This window comes from Bos grunniens, chromosome 12, assembly GCF_055505025.1.
Source record: "Bos grunniens cultivar Pamir isolate PY7600 chromosome 12, Bosgru_T2T1.0, whole genome shotgun sequence".
In the NCBI taxonomy this organism is placed as follows: domain Eukaryota; kingdom Metazoa; phylum Chordata; class Mammalia; order Artiodactyla; family Bovidae; genus Bos; species Bos grunniens.
The window spans coordinates 50645294-50665062 of record NC_141176.1 but is presented as its reverse complement, the minus strand read 5'-3'; the positions used below and the strand labels follow the sequence as shown (position 1 = coordinate 50665062).

General features: G+C 38.5%; 1 protein-coding gene across 6 annotated transcripts in view; it reads left to right on the top strand.

The window, feature by feature from the left end:
* Positions 1-19769, top strand: part of TBC1D4 (TBC1 domain family member 4) — a 210086-nt gene that overhangs the window by 149623 nt on the left and 40694 nt on the right. For 2 of the 6 annotated variants that reach the window (XM_086329971.1, XM_086329975.1), the window contains exons 8-11: positions 3115-3234; positions 13459-13533; positions 16231-16457; positions 18217-18381. In XM_086329971.1, coding sequence (XP_086186097.1) covers positions 3115-3234; positions 13459-13533; positions 16231-16457; positions 18217-18381 — 587 coding nt within the window. The remainder of the gene's footprint in view (positions 1-3114; positions 3235-13458; positions 13534-16230; positions 16458-18216; positions 18382-19769) is intronic. The other 4 variants (XM_086329973.1, XM_086329976.1, XM_086329972.1 and 1 more) reach the window with 3 other exon arrangements.

The window sequence follows — 19769 nt, the reverse complement described above, 5'->3', positions numbered from 1 at the left end:
AGTTGAGGATTTGTGTTTTAAGAAGGAACACTGAGCAGTTAAGTGGTAACTTTGTCACCATGAGTGAACATACTCCTTGCAGGCCTTCCAAGGACATACTGGCTTTTTAGGGTTTGCTTGGGGGTCAGGAGGAGAAGGGGACAACAGAGGATGAGATGGCTGGATGGCATCACCGACTCAATGGATGCGAGTTTGAGTGAACTCCGGGAGTTGGTGATGGACAGGGAGGCTTGGCGTGCTGCGATTCATGGGGTCACAGAGTCGGACACGACTGAGCGACTGAACTGAACTGAACTGGGAATTGATGAGGGATAAGGCTGGAGGCTAAGCAGTGGTGAGATGATAAAGAGCCTTAAGTGCTATGCCTGACTTTGTCATTGAAGGATTTCAGGTAAGAGCAAGAGAAAATCAGATTTGTACTTTAAAGAGATAATTCTTCTGTCATAGTGATGGTCGGTTTGTGGGGCTGGTTGGTGAGTGAGGGGGTTGACAGTGCCAGGACCGAAGTCACATTTTCGAATTGGGAGACTCTGGTAATAGACTGTGTTGGAAGTGATTCATTTATCAAGTGCATACTATGTACTAGGCAATAGAGATGAATAATGACAGCTCTTTTCTGACCTCTAACTGTTTAGAAGGAAAAACCAACATGTAATCAAATGAAGTGAAAATGGAAGTACAGTGTGGTTTGTACCATGATATATAAGAATGTTTTAGACAGAGAGAGCACTGGGACATAAATAGATTGAATAATTCTATCTTGAAAAATTTATTTTGTCTTAGAGAGAGGCTAAACTAGAGCCCTGGAGATGTAAGGGAGGCACTGAGTCAAGAGCTATTTGGGAAGCATGATCCTTAGGATAGATATGTTTAGGATGGGAGAGGGTCTTGCTGAGAGAGACTTTAAGGTTTCAGATTTGGAAGAACTGGGTGCAATAGCTAAGAAATACACAAAGAAGACAAGAGTAGGGCAGAAGATGGAAATAAGAAAGAAGAATTCAATTTTGCAAGTGTGTTTGAGATATAATTAGAAAATGGATTTGGTGCTCATAGAATATGAGTTGACATTATAAATACAGAAGACAGTGAGCTTTGGCACAGGTTTGAAGTCAAAGGCGGGTGTTCTGAGGGATACCCACATTTTAGGCAATGAGTAAACTAAAATGGAGCCAGTAAAAAAGGACTGAAAGGGAATAATGAGGTAGAAAGATTTATTATGGTATGACCAAGGTAGGAGAAAAGTTCAAGTAAGAAGATCAACGATGTCCAATGACACAAGAAGGTCAAGAAATTTAAAGAGTAAAATCTGTTAATGGGTTTGCTTAAATCAGTCATTGATGATAATAGTCATGTTGACCAGAAGGCCAAAGGCAGTATGTAAGTAGTGATACAAATTTTCTATATGATGGAGAGAATTCAAGGTCACAGAGGAGATTTTAACAATTTATGTATGTTTTCCTGCCAGTATACTTAAATTCCTTCCTCTTGCTCTCCTTTGTTCTTTCTTTTCCTTTCTTCTTTCCACTAGTATTCACTGAGTGGGTTCCCAGGTGGTTCAGTGGTAAAGAACTTGCCTGCAGTATAGGAGATGTATGTTTGATTCCTGGGTTGGGAAGATCCCCTGGAGAAGGAAATAACAACCCACTCCAGTATTCTTGCCTGGAGAATCCCATGGACAGAGGAGCCTGGCGGGCTACAGTCCATGGGGTAGCAAAGAGTGGGACGTGGATTAGAGACTAAACAACAGCAGATTCACTGAGGAGCTGCTCTGTCAGGCATTGTGCTCGGTGACAACACGATTTCCCCATCTCAGTCGTGTCATTCACCCCGAAGCCTTAGAATAATGAGTCATCCTAGTCCTTATACACAGCCAGAACCCAGTCCAGCCCACATTCCGATCCATTGTTTTCCTTCCTTTTGGATGGCAGCCGTGTTTATTTTATCAGTAACTCCTTAGAAGATCCTGTGGCGCCAACTCCACTACAGACCTTTGTTGTCTCCTGTGTAGACTGTGCTGAAGCCTCCTATCTGATCTTCCAGTCTCTGATTTCCCAGTCCTTTGGATGACTTTTGAACACTCTTTTCACATAAATTTTCCCCAAACATTACTTTCACAGTGATGTTCTTCAGCTTATAAATTGTAATCAGTGATTCTTCCTAATTACCCAGCATTTAAGATCAAGGTTTTATCTCCAGCTTCACTTCCCACTTTCCACTCACTTCCTTCTGTTTTAGTCAACTATCTGTACTGACATCCCATCCTGTGAGCATCCCAGCCTTTATGATTTTGCCAACATCATTCCCAGTGTTGGGAAAGTCTTCACCCTTTTTTTTTTTTTTCCCTGCCCGCAATAAATCCTGTGTATCTTTTTCTTCCTAACCATTGAGAGCCACAGCTCATAGTTCCATGTTTGATACTTATGTGTTGCTTCTTTTCACTGTTAAATGTGAGAATATTTCCTCCACAAGCAAAGGATAAGTGTTCTCTTTTGGAAGTTTTCTGGCACGAAGAACCATGTGATATACATAGTAGTTTTTTATGTCTGTATAGGATAAAATATTTAGAGAATCTCAATTTATATAGTGAACATATTGTAGGTTCTCATACAGTTTAGTACTGTCAGGGAGTACTTGCTGATCAAAAAGATAGATGACCCACTCGCAAATGAAAAGTGAATTATAACAAAGGCATTAGCAGAATCCAGCTTTACTAAAAGATTCTTTGTTCTTTGAAAACTGTTTCTTGTGTTTTCCTTGGTAATTTGGATATAAAGTATGCAATTTGGAAAGGCATGATTATAGTTATTAATCAAAATAACAGCAGTAAAAAGTGACATCTTTAGTTTTTGTTAAATGCAGCAGGAATATATTAGCAGAGAGGAAAGGCATAAATCAAAGATCTTATTTCTATCTTTTTATTACTTATAATATTAAAAATTAAACCCATTTGCTTATAATCTGTGTGCTTATGATGTGGAACCTAAATTATTACTTCTTTAATAGAGCTCCAGAAGAATTCTTGTGCTTTTTAATGGTTTAATCATAAGCCTGTTTTTAAAGCTTCATTTAACCTTGAGTTTTTCCAAACCAAAATTAATGTTTTTCTTTCCATAGACTATTTCAAATAGTACAATCCCGGAAAATGCGACAAGCAGTGGAAGGTTCAAACTTGACATTCTGAAAAATAAAGCTAAGAGATCCTTAACTAGCTCCCTGGAAAATATCTTCTCAAGGGTAAGATTAAACTGAGGCTCTTCAAGATATTATGTGTTGTCTAATTACTCTGCTTCATTCTCAACTGGCTTACAGAAGATTTCCTTTAAAAAAAAAGAAAACTACTAAGATAACTTTAAGTTAGTTAATGCTTATTTAAAATAATCTCTCTAAGTTTTATTCTCAGATCTAGATTTATTCTTATGTGTCTTCTGTCTGAATTTGAACAGTAGTCATTTAGTAGTTGAGATATATGTATAAAGAGGGGAAATAGAATATTGATGTCCAATCCTGTATGACTTTTTATCATTTACCATTTAAAGTTATAATGGAGGTCTTTCTTTTACTGATTCTTAGGAGCTGAGAGGGAATGCTGGAAACTTTAAGCATTTCTAGATTCCATATGTATGCATTAAACATTATATTTGTCTTCCTTTTTCTGACCTACTTCACTCTGTATGATAAGCTCTAGGTTCATCTACCTCATTAGAACTGACTTAAATGCATTTCACTTTATAGCTGAGTAATACTCCATTGTGTATATCTACCACAACTTCTTTATCCTTCCTTTTTCGATGGACATTTAGATTGCTTCCATGGAAGGAAACCATCGCAATATTATAATTATCCTCCACTTAAAAATAAAATGAAAAAAATTTAGCTGTAGTTTAACAGAAATGTGTGTATTCTTCAGTGAATTTATTTATTCTGTTTAAAAATAGCATAGTGTTGATGTATGGCAAAACCAATGCAATATTATAAAGTAATTAGCCTCTAATTAAAATAAATAAATTTAAATTAAAAAAAATAGCATAGTGATTTCTTTTCCTCTTCATTTTCATCTTCCTAAACAGTTCACTCCTGAAGCTACTAGACAAGACATAGCAAGGTATATGTCTTGGGTCTGTAAGGCAGAGGAGACACCGTGGCCCAGGGCAGGGAGACAGCCTGAATGGGTGCTGTATGTGGTGGCGGGGGTGGGTGTCCCAATGCAGCGTGCAGAAACCAGAGTGTGGTGAGGAGGCTGTCAGCCTGTGGGGGCAGTCTGGTTTCTACAAGTGGAGCATGAGCAGGTGAAGAGGGTGCCCCGAAGCAGGATGGCTCAGTGCAGGGTGTCAGAGGCAGAGTGGAGGGGAGAAAGCATTCCAGGTGCCCAGTACAAGGATGGTGCCTTGTGTGGGGCTGCTGGAGCTGGGTGGGGTGAGGAGAGGGTGAGGTGCCAATTGTGCAGATTGGTTACATACAGGGAACTGACCAAATATGTAAATGTTGAAGGATAGTGGGATTCTGGGAGAAGGGAATTACAAAGTTAAAAGGGGAGAGGGAATTAGAATGAATTCTGCTGCTGTTGAATTCAACTCAGAGGTAGCGGTATGGAATCTTGGTTTTTCTGTTTTGAGCAATAGAATAATATATACATATATTATACATATACATATAATATGTATGTAATATGTGTATTAATATATGTGTATGTGTATAAATGTGTATATATGGTCCACTGATAGGCACTGGGGACAGCTTTTCTATATATGTCAGATAATACATTAAGCCTGGTTGGGTGACCAGGTTAAAGTCTGTTTGGGTGACCAGATTTTTGATTTAGGACTCGGATTTCGGTTTCTGTACAGAAACAAAGAGGGAACCAGGATCCTGGCAGAAATGGCTAGTTCCAGGACTATATGGAAATTACGAGATAAGTCCAGAGCACCTTGGCATTCTAGATAATAAAGAAGTTGTCAAAGAGAGATGGCAGGATGTCACAAAGACATAAACACCTTGAAGGATTCCAGTGGTGACATCTGAGACAATTTAAGCGTCAGAATAGTTGACGGCGACAGACAGTAGCCTGTTGTATAACAGGAAGGTACTAAGGCGCTTAGTCGCCCACTTGTGTCCGACTCTCAGTGACTGCATGGCCTGCAGCCTGCCAGGCCCCTCTGTCCATGGAATTCTTCAGGCAAGAATGCTAGAGTGGGTATCCATTTCCTGTATGAAAGGAAACTGAGTCTATTCGGATGTGAAAAATAAATTGACAACTTGATCATTATCAGGATATTTACTGGATAGAATGAATACTTAGTAATTACAAAGGGGAAAATAGTAACTTTATGATGAAAAAGGCTGACATCAACAATGGACAAAATTAAAATCCTGTGCTACAAAGAATACAGAAGCACTTCTGTGGTATTCCTGCCAGAGGGGCAATGCTTGAATCTAATCATAAGGAAACATCAACAAACCCACTTTGAGATACAGTCTACAAAATAACTACCTGTTATCTTCCAAAGTGTTAAGGGCAGGAAAGTCAACGCAGTAGTACATTGGAACAGTGACTTCTGATGTCTGGTATTCTTATTTTTATTTCTCTGCTAGAACTCAAAATCCTTTATGGGTATTTCTATTAATGATGGAGAGTCTTCTAATTTTAACAAAAGCCCTACAGCAATCATGGTCATCTGACAATGCTGTTATTTTATGAGCAGAAAACAGAACCTAGGAAAAAGCCTCTAGAAGATTTATCAGAAGTGTGTTAATGTAACTTCTCATAAAACTTCCTTATCTCCTTGTCTTCAACATTTATAAATCAGTTAGGTTCTTTCTTTCTCTCTCAGTCCTTCCCTCTCTCTTCTCCCTCTCTCCCATGTGTTTAGTGAGAATTTTAGTAGACTGATCATTTATGGGGTGGTCAGGGATCTGAATTCAAGATCTTGCCCAAGCACGTTTTATATTTATGACCTTGGACAAATTATTTACCTTTCTAAACAGTTTTTTCTCCACTTGTGAAATGGGAAAACATTTCCCATCCATTCTGATTGAGCCCATTGCCGTGAGGATGAAATGTCAGAATGTTGGGAAAATGTCACACTGTGGATATGAGGTGGTACATACAGCAGTGGTCAGCCCTGGAACCTGTCATTGGCAAATGACACAAGGGTATTATCCTACCGAGTACCTTGGCATTCCGCACAGTACTTACGTGACGGACTTTGAAGTGCCGCTCCATAGCCTTGATCAGCTGTAATGAATTTCTAGCAAGGGCACTGCCAGTCTATTCTGGTCAAGGTGGATACTGTAGCTTTTGTGTCCCAAAGTGCTGCCAAATGCCATAAATTATGTGACCTAACAAGGTCTTACTTGCAACATATGCAGAAGAATGGACTTCTTGGAAAGGCTGGCAGCTAACCATGTTGTTTCAGAGGTTACATAGAAAATGGGTTTTGCCTACTTCTAAAACTTGTCAGTTTATTTTTTTTCTCTCTGAGTGATATAGTAGAAAGTTGACCCTCCAGTCATAGTTCGGCTCATAATTGCTGCTATTTTTAAATGCTGGAATATTTCATTTAATGAACGATAGCTGTTTATGAAATAGGATACATTTTCAAAATGCTTTAAAGCTCAGTTCATAAACAATTAAAAAGTGAGTCCAAAGGAAAAGGCTTGACACATGCGTTACTAAATCATAATGTAGTAAAACTGAAAAAGCTATCTGTTCAAAAATGAGATGATGGAGTCTTGTATTCTTGTTGTTTGTCTGTTGCTTTTTCTCAAATTGAAGTTTTTCAAAAGAGGAATATTTACTAGTATATTATTATTCTAAAAGAGAGCTATTAATATAAAGTGTGAGTTGGGAAAAAGTCCTTATTTTATGTTTTCTTCAGAGTAATAGCCATTGTCCTTATTTGTTAAAATGTGTGAGTTAACAATTGTGGTAAATTGTAAAGTAAGTTTAGTTTTCTTTTTGTTTAAGAAAAATTTGTGGATGAAACACTCCTACAAGTAATATGTGTGACAATGTTTTTTTAACAATGGAAATGGTTTGATGTCCATCTGAATGCTTTCTCTATCGTGAGCAAATAGCCTAAAATAACCAGGCCAGTTGACATATAAGTAGCAGCTAAAAAAATAGCAGAAAGCGACATGGCCCATTTTTCTTGCCCACAAACTCAAACCCCATGATTTATCAGCCACATGTATAGTTTATCATGTTATAGTATAGAACCGAAGAACTGAAAGAGCCTTGATCAAATTCTAGGACATTTATAAAATCACGCAGCTAATGTAGGCTAATTGGTTTTATTTGTAATTTTACTTTTCACAAAGCTCTATCTTTAGGAAATAGTATTGAGCTCAAGAGCCTCACTTTAAAGTTGTCCTCCCTGAATTCAAATTGCTCCTCAGTCTTTAAACTGTGTAAATGTTGGCTACTTCAGCTACCAGAACTTCAGTCTCCTTATCTATAAAGTTGAGCCAAATTAAGTATCTACCTCATTAGAACTGTTGTGGGGATTAATGAGGTAATGCCTGATAGAATACTTTACATAATACCTGGCACATGGTAAGCATTTGGTAATATTAGATGCAGCTATTAGTTTTATGATTGATATAGCTGGTATTGACAGAGCCACCAGAGATAGAAAACTATAATTGATATATACACACACATATATATGTGACATATATACATATGAGAATAAGTATTGCTTCTATGAAACAAGATGGGCTACCATAAATACAAAGAGTCAGTTAAGAACAGGATAGAACTTTTATAACTTTCTGATAGTGAACATAAAAAGAGAAATTCAATAGAAGACAATGAAACTAAGTTGAAAAAAATCTTCCAGAAAGTAAAGCAAAATGAGAAAGAAATGGAAAATAAGAGAACAATGTAAACAGTTAAAGACTCTGTCTGGAGGTCCAAAAGCCAAGGGGTAGGAGTTCCAGAAAGAAAATACATGCAGAAATTTTCATAGAAATCATTGAAAAAATTTCTCAGAGCTAATGGACATGTTTCAAAATTTAATGGACTCAGGAAATACACAATAGAAAGACTGAACAAAGCCATGCCAAGGCAATTCATTGTGAAATTTCATAATGCCCAAGGGTAAGCTTAGATTCTGCTCCATAGAGAAATAACAGGGTCGTACGGGTCAGGTCACAATGACATTAGACTTCTGTACCAGAAGACACTTGAGCACTGCTGACATAGCCTGAAGGAATGTTTCCAAGCAGAACTGTATATTCAGCACAACTATTAGTGTAGTATAAATAAAGAACAAAGGCATTTACAGACATATGTTGATACATTTAAAAAAATACTTCCCAGTCTCCCTTTCTCAGAAAGCACCTGGAATCTGTTCTGCTAAAATGAAGAAGTAAGCTGAACAAGAGGAAGACATGGCCCAGGGAAACAGAATTTTCAACATAGGATAGCATCAAAGGAAATTTCTAGCTTGATAGTGAAGGAGAATACTTGAAACAGCTATTTGGCAAACCTGAATTTCTACCAGTCCAGACTGGGACAGGAAGACAGAAGTCTCAAAAATGGCTTGCTCAAAGAAAAAGAAAAAATGTGATTGACGCATTATGTGATGGACGCCCATAATGTGGTTTGTTGGTGCTGCTGCCTCAGTTGTGTCCGGCTCTCTGCGACCTTATGGACGGTAGCTCTCCAGGCTCCTCTGTCCGTGGATTCTCCAGGCAAGAATACTAGAGTGGTAGCCATTCCCTCCTCCAGGGGATCTTTCCGACCCAGGGATTGAACCCATGTCCTTTGCATCTCCTACACTGGCAGCCGAGTTATTTACGGCCAGCACCACCTGGGAAGCCCTGATGGTGATAAATAAATGATAAACAAATAAATTAGTAATAAATTAGTGATTACTCAGGTAGTTATGGGACTTACCTGGTGGCTCAGATGGTAAAGAATCTGCCCACGATGCAGGAGACCTGGGTTCAGTCCCTGGGTCGGGAAGATCCCCTGGAGAAGGGAATGGCTACGCACTCCAGTATTCTTGCCTGGAGAATTCCATGGACAGAGGAGCCTGGTGGACTACAGTCAATGGCATTGCAAAGAGTCGGACACGACTGAATGACTAACACTTTTCACTCGTTTCAGGTGATTCCCTGAAAAACAAATTGTACAAGATGTTAGTTGTATTAATAGTGAAATATGTATGTAGCTCAGGTGCAGACAATATTTACAAGGTCTAAAAATCTAAGAACCAAGTATTAGTTTAACTGAAACTTGTGATCTAAGTTTACTGGGAAAAGAAGGGAAGAGAGAATTGTGTATGGTGATGGGTAATGAAGGAGTGATGTTGAAGCTGAAACTCCAATACTTTGGCCACCTGATGTGACGAGCTGACTCATTTGAAAAAATGCTGATGCTGGGAAAGATTGAAGGCAGGAGGAGAAGGGGACTACAGAGGATGAGATGGTTAGATGGCATCACTGACTCAATGGACATGAGTTTGGGTAAGCTCCGGGAGTTGGCGATGGACAGGGAGGCCTGGTATGCTGCGGTTCATGCAGTTGCAAAGAGTTGGACATGACTGAACTGACTGACTGAATGAAGTTAGAACTAAAGTCTCATCTTCCAGAGTAGGAGGTCAATAGATAGTGCCTGAAGCTCCAATACTTTGGCCACCTGATGCGAACAGCTGACTCACCGGAAAAAACCCTGATGCTGGGAAAGATTGAAGACAGGAGGAGAAGGGGACGACAGAGGATAAGATTGTTGGAAGGTACCACCAATTCAATGGTGAGGGATAGAGAAGCCTGGTGTGCTTGGGGGTTGCAAGTCCATGGGGTTGCAAAGAGTTGGACACAACTTGACGACTGGACAACAAAAGCATTAAAATGAACAACAGAAGCATTAACATAAATTTAATTTCAAGTGCTTACTTTTGAAGAATGGGATTCAGTGTATGAGAGACGGATCTGGTGATTGTCATTTATCGTTATAAGTTTTGTAGTACAGTTTGACTTTTTTTTTGGTTGTGCTGGGTCTTCGTTGAAGCACATGGAGGCTTCTGCAATTGTGGCACGTGGGTTTAGATGCCTCTTGGCATTGTGGATCTTGGTTCCCCAACTGGGTATCAAACTTGCGTCCCTGGCATTGGAAGGTGAATTCTTAACCACTAGACCACCAGGGAAGTCCCTAGTTTGACTTTTGAAGCTTTGTGTAGGTATTACTTTGATTAAAAATTAAAGTGAAGCTTAATGCCTTTTCCCTCCCCACCAAATGAAACCCAAGAATGTTTGGAGACAGTCTTTAATGTTGTAGAGCACTAAAAAAATATTGGGTGTTTTTTCATTGTGCAGAGTCACTGTCACACTGACTTGATGTATTTCTAGTTACTCTTTTCAGAACTTTCCCATGTATTTTAGAGTTATGTAGAACTTCTTAGTCTGCTATTTTGTCTCCTAAGACCTTCTGTGTGATGTGGCTCCCAACCAGCCTTTCTGTCTTCTTTCCTTCAATACTTGGCTTCAGTTTCTTCCTATGTAAAGTGAGGGAAATAGATGAGATGATCTCTTTGGTTCTTTTCTTAGATCATCTGTGAAATCCATATGAAGGGACTGTGTAAAAAGAAAGTAAAGAACCAATCCACCAATACCGAAGCAGACTTTTATCTGGTCTTCTGGAGAGAAGTGCTTTCCTGAAGTAGTTTTGTTTTATGGAATAATGAATGAAGATAAATTCATACATTTTAGGATGCGTTTTTTTTTTTTTAACCTGTGCTTATTATCATCCTATAATGTAAGTTATGATCTAGCTTATAGGGAGGTGTATGTAATAAGCCATTTTCTTTATAACTGTTGTGGTTTGCTGTGCTTTACTTTCCACGTGTGTTTACCTCTTTGTGACATCACGTTCATGGAACTCTCTTATCTTATATGTGAATAATGTTTAACCTTGTAACCAAAATCACTTCAGTAGCTTGGTCTGAGTATTTGGTTATCTGACGGCTGATCTAGAAATAATGGAAATAGATGGTGAACAGTTCTATTTACCATGTTGGAATGGCTGTTAATCAGTTCAGTTCAGCTCAGTTGTCAGTCATGTCCAAGTCTTTTGCGACCCCATGGACTGCAGCATACCCGTCTTTCCTGTCTATCACCAGCTCCCAGAGCTTATTCAAACTCATGTCCGAGTCAGTGATGCCATCCAACCATCTCATCCTCTGTTGTCCCCTTCTTCTCCCACCTTCATACTTTCCCAGCATCAGGATCTTTGCCAATGAGTCAGTGCTTTGCATCAGGTGGCCAAAATATTGGAGTTTCAGCTTCAGCATCAGTTCTTCCAATGAACACCCAGGACTGATCTCCCTTTAGGATTGACTGGTTGGATCTCCTTGCAGTCCAAGGGACTCTCAAGAGTCTTCTCCAAACCACAGTTCAAAAGCATCAGTTCTTCAGTGCTCAGCGTTCTTTATAGTCCAACTCTCACATCCATATGACTACTGGAAAAACCAAAGCTTTGACTAGATGGACCTTTGTTGGCAAAGGAATGTCTCTGCTTTTTAATGTCTCTGCTGTCTAGGTTGGTCATAACTTTTCTTCCAAGGAGCAAGCGCCTTTTAATTTCCTGGCTGCAGTCACCATCTGCAGTGATTTTGGAGCCCCCCAAAATAAAGTCTCTCACTGTTTCCATTGTTTCCCCATCTATTTTCCATGAAGTGATGGGACCAGATACCATGATCTTAGTTTTCTGAATGTTGAGTTTTAAGCCAACTTTTTCACTTTCATCAAGAGGCTCTTTAGTTCTTCCTCGCTTTCTGCCATAAGGGTGGTGTCATCTGCATATCTGAGGTTATTGATATTTCTCCCGGCAGTCTTGATTCCAGCTTGTGCTTCATCCAGTCTGGCATTTCTCATGATGTACTCTGTATGTAAGTTAAATAAGAAGGGTGACAGTATACAGCCTTGTCGAACTCCTTTCCCAGTTTGGAACCAGTCTGTTGTTCCATGTCCCGTTCTAACTGTTGCTTCTTAACTTGCTATACAGATTTCTCAAGAGGCAAGTCAGGTGGTCTGGTATTCCCATCTCTTTTAAGAATTTTCTACAGTTTGTTGTGATCCACACAGTCAAAGGCTTTGGCATAGTCAATAAGGAAGAAGTAGATGTTTTTCTGTAACTCTCTTGCTTTTCCAATGATCCAGCGGATATTGGCAATTTGATCGCTGGTTCCTCTGCCTTTTCTAAATCCAGCTTGAACATCTGGAAGTTCATGGTTCACATACTGTTGAAGCCTGGCTTAGAGGATTTTGAGCATTACTTTGCTAGCGTGTGAGATGAGTGAAATTGTGCAGTAGTTTGAGCATTCTTTGGCATTGCCTTTCTTGGGGATTGGAATGAAAACTGACCTTTTCCAGTCCTGTGGCCACTACTGCATTTCCAAATTTGCTGGCATATTGAGTGCAGCACTTTCACAGCATCATCTTTTAGAATTTGAAATAGCTCAACTGGAATTCCATCACCTCCACTAGCTTTGTTGATAGTGATGCTTTCTAAGGCCCACTTGACCTCTCATTCTAGAATGTCTGGCTCTAGGTGAGTGATCACACCATCGTGATTATCTGGGTCATGAAGATTTTTTCTGTATAGTTCTTCTGTGTATTCTTGTCACCTCTTCTTAATATTTTCTGCTTCTGTTAGATCCATATCATTTCTGTCCTTTATTGTGCCCATTTTTGCATGAAATGTTCCCCTGGTATCTCTAATTTTCTTGAAGAGATCTCTGGTCTTTTCCATTCTATTGTTTTCCTCTATTTCTTTGCATTAATTACTGAGGAGGGCTTTCTTATCTATCTCTCCTTGCTATTCTTTGGAACTCTGAATTCAAATGGGTATATTTTTCCTTTTCTCTGTTGCCTTTCACTTCTCTTCTTTTCTCATCTATTTGTAAGGCTTCCTTAGACAACCATTTTGCCTTTTCGCATTTCTTTTTCTTGGGGATGGTCTTGATCCCTGCCTCCTGTACAGTGTCAGGAACCTCAGTCCATAGTTCTTCGGCACTCTATCAGATCTAATCCCTTGAATCTATCTGTCACTTCCACTGTATAATCGTAAGGGATTTGATTCAGATCATACCTGAATGGTCTAGTGGTTTTCCTTACTTTCTTCAATTTCAGTCTAAATTTGGCAATAAGGAGTTCATGATCTAAGCCACAGTCAGCTCCCAGTTTTGTTTCTGCTAACTGTATAGAGCCTCTCCATCTTTGGCTGCAAAGCATATAATTAATCTGATTTCAGTATTGACCATCTGGTGATGTCCATGTGTAGAGTCTTCTCCTGTGTTGTTGGAAGAGGGTGTTTGCTATGACCAGTGCTGCCAACAAATTTGAGTGAACCCCCAAAAGATGAATTTCATACTAACACAAACAGACAGCTGCCTTTTATAATTTCAAAGTAAAAATTCAAACCGTGTGAATGATTTAATTTTACTCTTCACACAGGGAGCTAACAGAATGAGAGGTCGGCTTGGAAGTGTGGACAGCTTTGAACGATCCAACAGTGTTGCTTCAGAGAAGGTATGCACCTGGAGCTCTCCTTTTTTTCTGCTGTTTCAACTTGGCAAAAACAAACACTAATATGGTATTATGCCTGGTTAGTTATTTTGTTATGAGTCCTTCATGACTTCTAAAAAATAACTCATGAGCCTTTATTATTTCAAAGAAGATTCTGTATATTAGCTCCTTTCTGTCAACTAAAAAAAGATCTACAACTTGAGAGTTGTGAGTTAAGTTTTATTTGGGGCAAAATGAGGACTGCAGCCTGGGAGGCAGCATCTCAGATAGCTGTGAGAGACTGCTCCAAAGCAGCAGTGGGGGAAAGACAATATAAGGTTTTGGTGAAGGGGAAGTTCAATACCATAAGCACTGAGCCACAAAAGGGTTTTACAAAAGGGTTTTTGTTAGTCAGGAGGATCTGATGTCACCATGAAGGGATTTAATCCTCCTCTAGATATGAAGAGATGCAAGGATTGAGATAATAAAATCTGTTCCTAAAAACATCCAACTATCTAAAGACCTGTCCCACCAGATTCCCTGGAGCACAGAGTGCCTCACTCCACTATGGACTCCCTCAGGGGCTGTTGAAGGTCAACAGCTGTAGCAGCATGGGGTTCAATCTCCCTCTGTTGTCCCCTTCTCCTCCTGCCCCCAATCCCTCCCAAGCATCAGGGTCTTTTCCAATGAGTCAACTCTTCGCATGAGGTGGCCAAAATACTGGAGTTTCAGCTTTAGCATCAGTCCTTCCAATGAACACCCAGTACTAATCTCCTTTAGAATGGACTGGTTGGATCTCCTTGCAGTACAAGGGACTCTCAAGAGTCTTCTCCAGCACCACAGTTCAAAAGTATCAATTCTTCGGCGCTCAGCCTTCTTCACAGTCCAACTCTCACATCCATACATGACCACAGGAAAAACCATAGCCTTGACTAGATGGACCTTTGTTGGCAAAGTAATATCTCTGCTTTTGAATATGCTATCTGGGTTGGTCATAACTTTCCTTCCAAGGAGTAAGCGTCCTTTAGTTTCATGGCTGCAGTCACCATCTGCAGTGATGTTAAGGCTTAGATATGGTCAATTACATCCTCGAACCCCATTGAAGGCACATGCACGCACACACACACACAAAAGCTGCTAAATGGTCATACTAGTAGAATACAGATCTTTGACCCACTGGGGTCATACCAGTGATAGGTTGGTTGGGGTTACCTCTAATTTGTTAACATGTATGACCTTAAATTCATGGGAATCCCTGGTTACACCTTCGTATCCATCCCAGTAAATGTCAAGGCCATAAATTAGTACCACAAATCCACTGAGTTCCATACCAATCACTCTCTCTAAGGGTAATAACAGGCATAGTTCATAAAGTACCCAGCCTTGTGTCATAATTACTAGATTAATCATTTTTAGTATGATTTAACCATTCCCAACATAGAGGAGCCTTTAAACTTAAATGACCATAGCCTGGTGTTAACCATGAATTTAAGGTCATACATCTGAGATGCTGCCTCCTGGGCTGCAGTCTTCATTTTGCCTCAAATAAAACTTAATTCACAACTCTCAAGTTGTACATCTTTTTTTAGTCGACATTTCTATCTGTTCAACTGAAGCTTTCTCTTGGTGGGACAGAACACAGTTTTGGCTAACTCTGTTTTCTCAGGCTTTTGACTGTTTGGAGATAGTATATTTTGGGGAACAGTATTTGAACAACTATTGATCCAAAGCCATAGAAAAAGGAACCCTATAATTACTGTACTTATAGGGCGATCTTTTGTTCTCTCCTCATATTACTTCCCCCTCCCCTATGTTTAACCCTTTTAACTGCAACATTAGGCTCTTCTTTATCTCATAGGCAATTCTCACTAGGTTTGGTTTCCTGTTTCCTGTAACATGTAACCTGAGGCAGATGCAACCTATTTGTTTTTAATGGAAAAATACTAAAATATTTTCACTAAACTTTTTGTGGGTAGAATTGAGGACAGTTATGAGTCCATGAGCCCTAACCCATGTTTATCAAGCTACAGATTTCTACAGCAGAGCCCGTTCTGGAGAGTATAAACAGCATACTTGTCTAAATTGAAAGATTTATGTTGTCCACCCATGCAGTATGAGAGGCATTCCGGCATAGCTCACTTTTCATTCATTTCCTGTTTTTCATGTCTTTAAAAATTTTTTTACCTCAGGGACCACGTAGTTAGATAGAAACATCCACTGTGAGGGAGGATACTTAACAGGCTTTATTTTATTTTCCTGACGTCTTTGCCATGAGACTTGGACCCTTAAGCGTTGTTATATTGTTTGACAGTACAGGAAGCGTGCAACTGAGATGTCACGGAAATCAGTAGATATATGAATACAGACTCCACCCTCTTTTGGTCAGGATCACTTTTCATCTTTCTGGTAACAAGAAGAGTATAGTAGCTTTGTAGCATTTTACCATAAGGGGTGAGAGGGAAGAATACCTTTTCTTATCATCCCTTTCACTTTCTGGCCTATCTTTACGGATGCTGTCTTACAGCTGCTTATCAGAAGAAATGGGCTGTGGTGATAGTGATTAGGCTTCAGCATGGATTGAGTAAAAAAAAAAAAAAAAAAAACACAACAGTTTCTCATGACTCAGGAGGCAGAAGAGACACTCTGTCCCTTTTGAGCTGTGTCTGAACAGGTCTGCCATGATCCATGTAGGAAAGAAAGGCCTGACTTCTTGCGTTTCAGGACTACTCGCCAGGAGACTCTCCGCCAGGGACCCCGCCAGCTTCCCCCCTGTCCTCAGCTTGGCAGACGTTCCCTGAGGAGGATTCCGACTCCCCGCAGTTTCGAAGACGGGCCCACACATTCAGCCACCCACCTTCAAGCACGAAGAGGAAGCTGAATTTGCAGGATGGGAAGGCCCATGGGGTTCGCTCCCCTCTTCTGAGGCAGAGCTCCAGTGAGCAGTGCAGGTAAGTCCAAACCTCTCTCCAGAAACTGGAACCAAATTCCCCTGTCCCTGTTCTGACCACTGTGGAGTCGAGAGCTTTTGTGACTTCCTGCTCTAGCCAGTATTTAGTTTTCAGGGAGACCAGAAAAATAAATTAAATTATCAAAACCTTCATCACCAAGGGAAGCAGGCAAGCTTTAAGGCATCCCCAAAAGAGCAGGGTTCAGACACTTTGGATGCAAGTATTTTTTTTCCTAGAAAAAATGGAGAAAACAAGATACCATGCCATTGTTTTATCTGAAAAACCTGCTGACAATACATGTTCCTCAGTGTCTCCTTGATGAAGGTGTTCATGAAGCAGCAAGTTCGAAAATAACATAGCTGAGCTTCCTGTAAGCTTACAATGAAAAACACAAGGGTTGAAAAGAAGCACTCATTACCTTTCTACATGAGGTCAAATTTGGCTGTTATTTAATTTCATAAAAAATTATCACCAAATGTGAACAGTGTTAAAATTGTATCTAGAATAAAATGATGTTTATAGAGAAGAATGCATATACTGTAATTGACATGAGCATCTATTAGAAATTATCTCACATGATGTTTAGGAAATACTTTAACAAAATAATTTAGCATTTGATAACAGATAATAAAATTTGCAATTATAGAATGATTATACTTCTTACTGTGTAGTACAAGTCAGAATTTATATCCTAGGACTAATTTTGTTTCTCTTCTTTACCTGTGAGTTTGGTTTAGGAAATAGTTTGATGGGGATTCCAGTCAGAGGGGAAAAAATAAAATCAGAACTCTTAAGTAAAAAAGAAGATTGATTTTTAAATTAATTGCTATTAAATTTACCAGCATGTCTTTTAAAAATATAATTGAATCCTAATTTTTTAAAATAATTTCATATTATAAATAAGATATTTAAGATATATAAAAATAGTAGAACTAATTATCCTCAGATTTTTCTTTTATGAAAAAGAACTAAGTATTCATGTATATAGCAAGCATTTTTTATGATCATTTATATTTACCCAAGGCATTAAGTATCTTTTTCCAGGAAAAGTTATTTTCAATAATTTAAAATATTAAAGGATAAATGATGTCTATATTTTCTTATGTTTTCCACATTTTGTAATGTATATACTCAAAGAATTTCTGTCAATATGAGAAGATGCTATTTATATCATGGTAAAAATTTGCTATGAAAAGAATCTTCTGGAAAAAAATCTTTGTAGGCGACTTAAGGATTCAGATAAAACCATGGCTGCACAATTCTACAGGCTGTAAGAAAGAACATGGACATTAACATTCATTAAGCCAAAGGTATTATGATGACTCCCAACAACCAAACATGTTGTTCTTAAATTTTTAGAAGCGTTTATATCTTTAAAATAATTAAGTCTTTGAACTACTGATAATCAGTTTTTCCTTCTGGAGCTTGTTTCCTGTAATTATTTGTGCTTTCCTACTTTTTCCCCTTGAAGTATCTTTTGCAAGTCAAAATAAACACTTTCTGTCCTAAAATTGTTAAGAGCATTTTAGAGACAAACACATTTGCTGAGAAACACTGCATAGATGAGGAATTCAGTTTGTGAAACAATGAACCGGGTCATCATCATCTAATAGAGAACTGCATGCATATAAATTTTTTCCATATAAATTCAACTTTGATTACATTAATAGCAAGAACCTGTGTATATGCTATTTCATAGTGAATGAAGATTGTTCCAGAATATAACTTAAGACGAATTTGCTGTATTTTCTGTACTCAGCATCCTTCCACCAGCTCGGCGCATGCACAAGGAGTGTAATTCTTCCTCCAGTCTTCCAAGTCTTCACACTTCCTTCTCTGCCCCTTCCTTCACTGCCCCCCCTTTCTTGAAAAGCTTTTACCAGAATTCAGGTAGACTATCCCCACAGTATGAGAATGAAATCAGGTGAGATCAGTGTCCTCTGTTTGCAAAGCAACCTTTCTGCAGTGATATACTGATATGTTACTAAAAAGTGGCTAATTGATTTGAGTGACATGAATGCATCTGTGTGTTGTGCCTGTTCTAACCAGTTTCTAATATATTGGCTCCAGTTCCAATTAATTTGAAGAAAACCTTTACAAACAAGTGTTTCAAAGCTTTTTGATGACATGATTATCTTACTTTGGGGACTATATTTTTGTACTCTTTGTGTGTTTCTTTGCCTTGGGCCCCACAGTCTGAGCTTTATTTTGTTTGGGGTAAGACCTATGCAAATATATACTAAGCAAACCTCCCCGATCATGTTTCTCTCTTTTTTTCATTTTTAGCTTCTCTGGACATATAAAGCCACTTATTTAAACAGCTGTACTAAAGTAATGGATATTATATATTTTTATTATTAAATATGTAGAATATTTCCTAGGTGTTTCACTGGTTTTTCAATGACATAGACTTACTTTTCTGAATCTGAGCATAAGTCACATAATGGCTACAGGATCATATTGATAACAACTCCTTCTGGCAGCATGAGGGATCTCTTGAATTATGTAGATGTTCAGTTTTGTTTTTGTCCCCAGTATTGAAATTGTGTAACCTATTAAATCTTGTTCCTTACTGTTATAACTACACAAAATTAAGTGTGGTGATTTTTTGAGAATTACCATTAGATAATTTTTGAAATTCTGAATTCTTACTGATCTTGCAGATTCTCAATAGGATATTTTAACCTTTGGAAAGCAGTGGATTAAGCTGGAAATTCTCAAGGGGTTGTTGTTGGCTTAGAATTTTCTGAGATTCATTTTTATTTTTACGTGTAGCTTAAGCCATCCTTTTTTTATTACTGTATAATATTCCATTTAATACATCACAATTTATCCATTCTCATGCTAATGGATATTTGGGTTGTTTCTATTTTTTGATAATTGATAATTCTTGCAGTCAAGGAGAGAGATACATGCTGTCAACCAGCCGGCGTGCCACTAAAATCTTCTTGGGTGTTCTTTTGGCCTCCTTTCTTTTAGACATAGGGAATTCAAAAAGTTAGTATAATTAGGCAATGTGCATTAACTTGTTAAACTATAATAACCCTTGAATTATCCCTGAATGTCTTTTGTCCATGTATGTTAAGCTCTTTTCATCCCAAGGCAGGCAATTAATACTGGATTAATAAAATTTTGAATCTGAACTGCCCTTTGAGTTAGTACAAAATTATGCCAAAATATTGAATTTCTATTGAAGAAAGTTGACAAAGAATTGATTTCAAAAGGTTTTTACAGGCTCAACCTTATGTGAGAAGAATAAAACCATAAAAATTGCATTATGTATATGGAATATGCAATGAATTTAGAGAACTG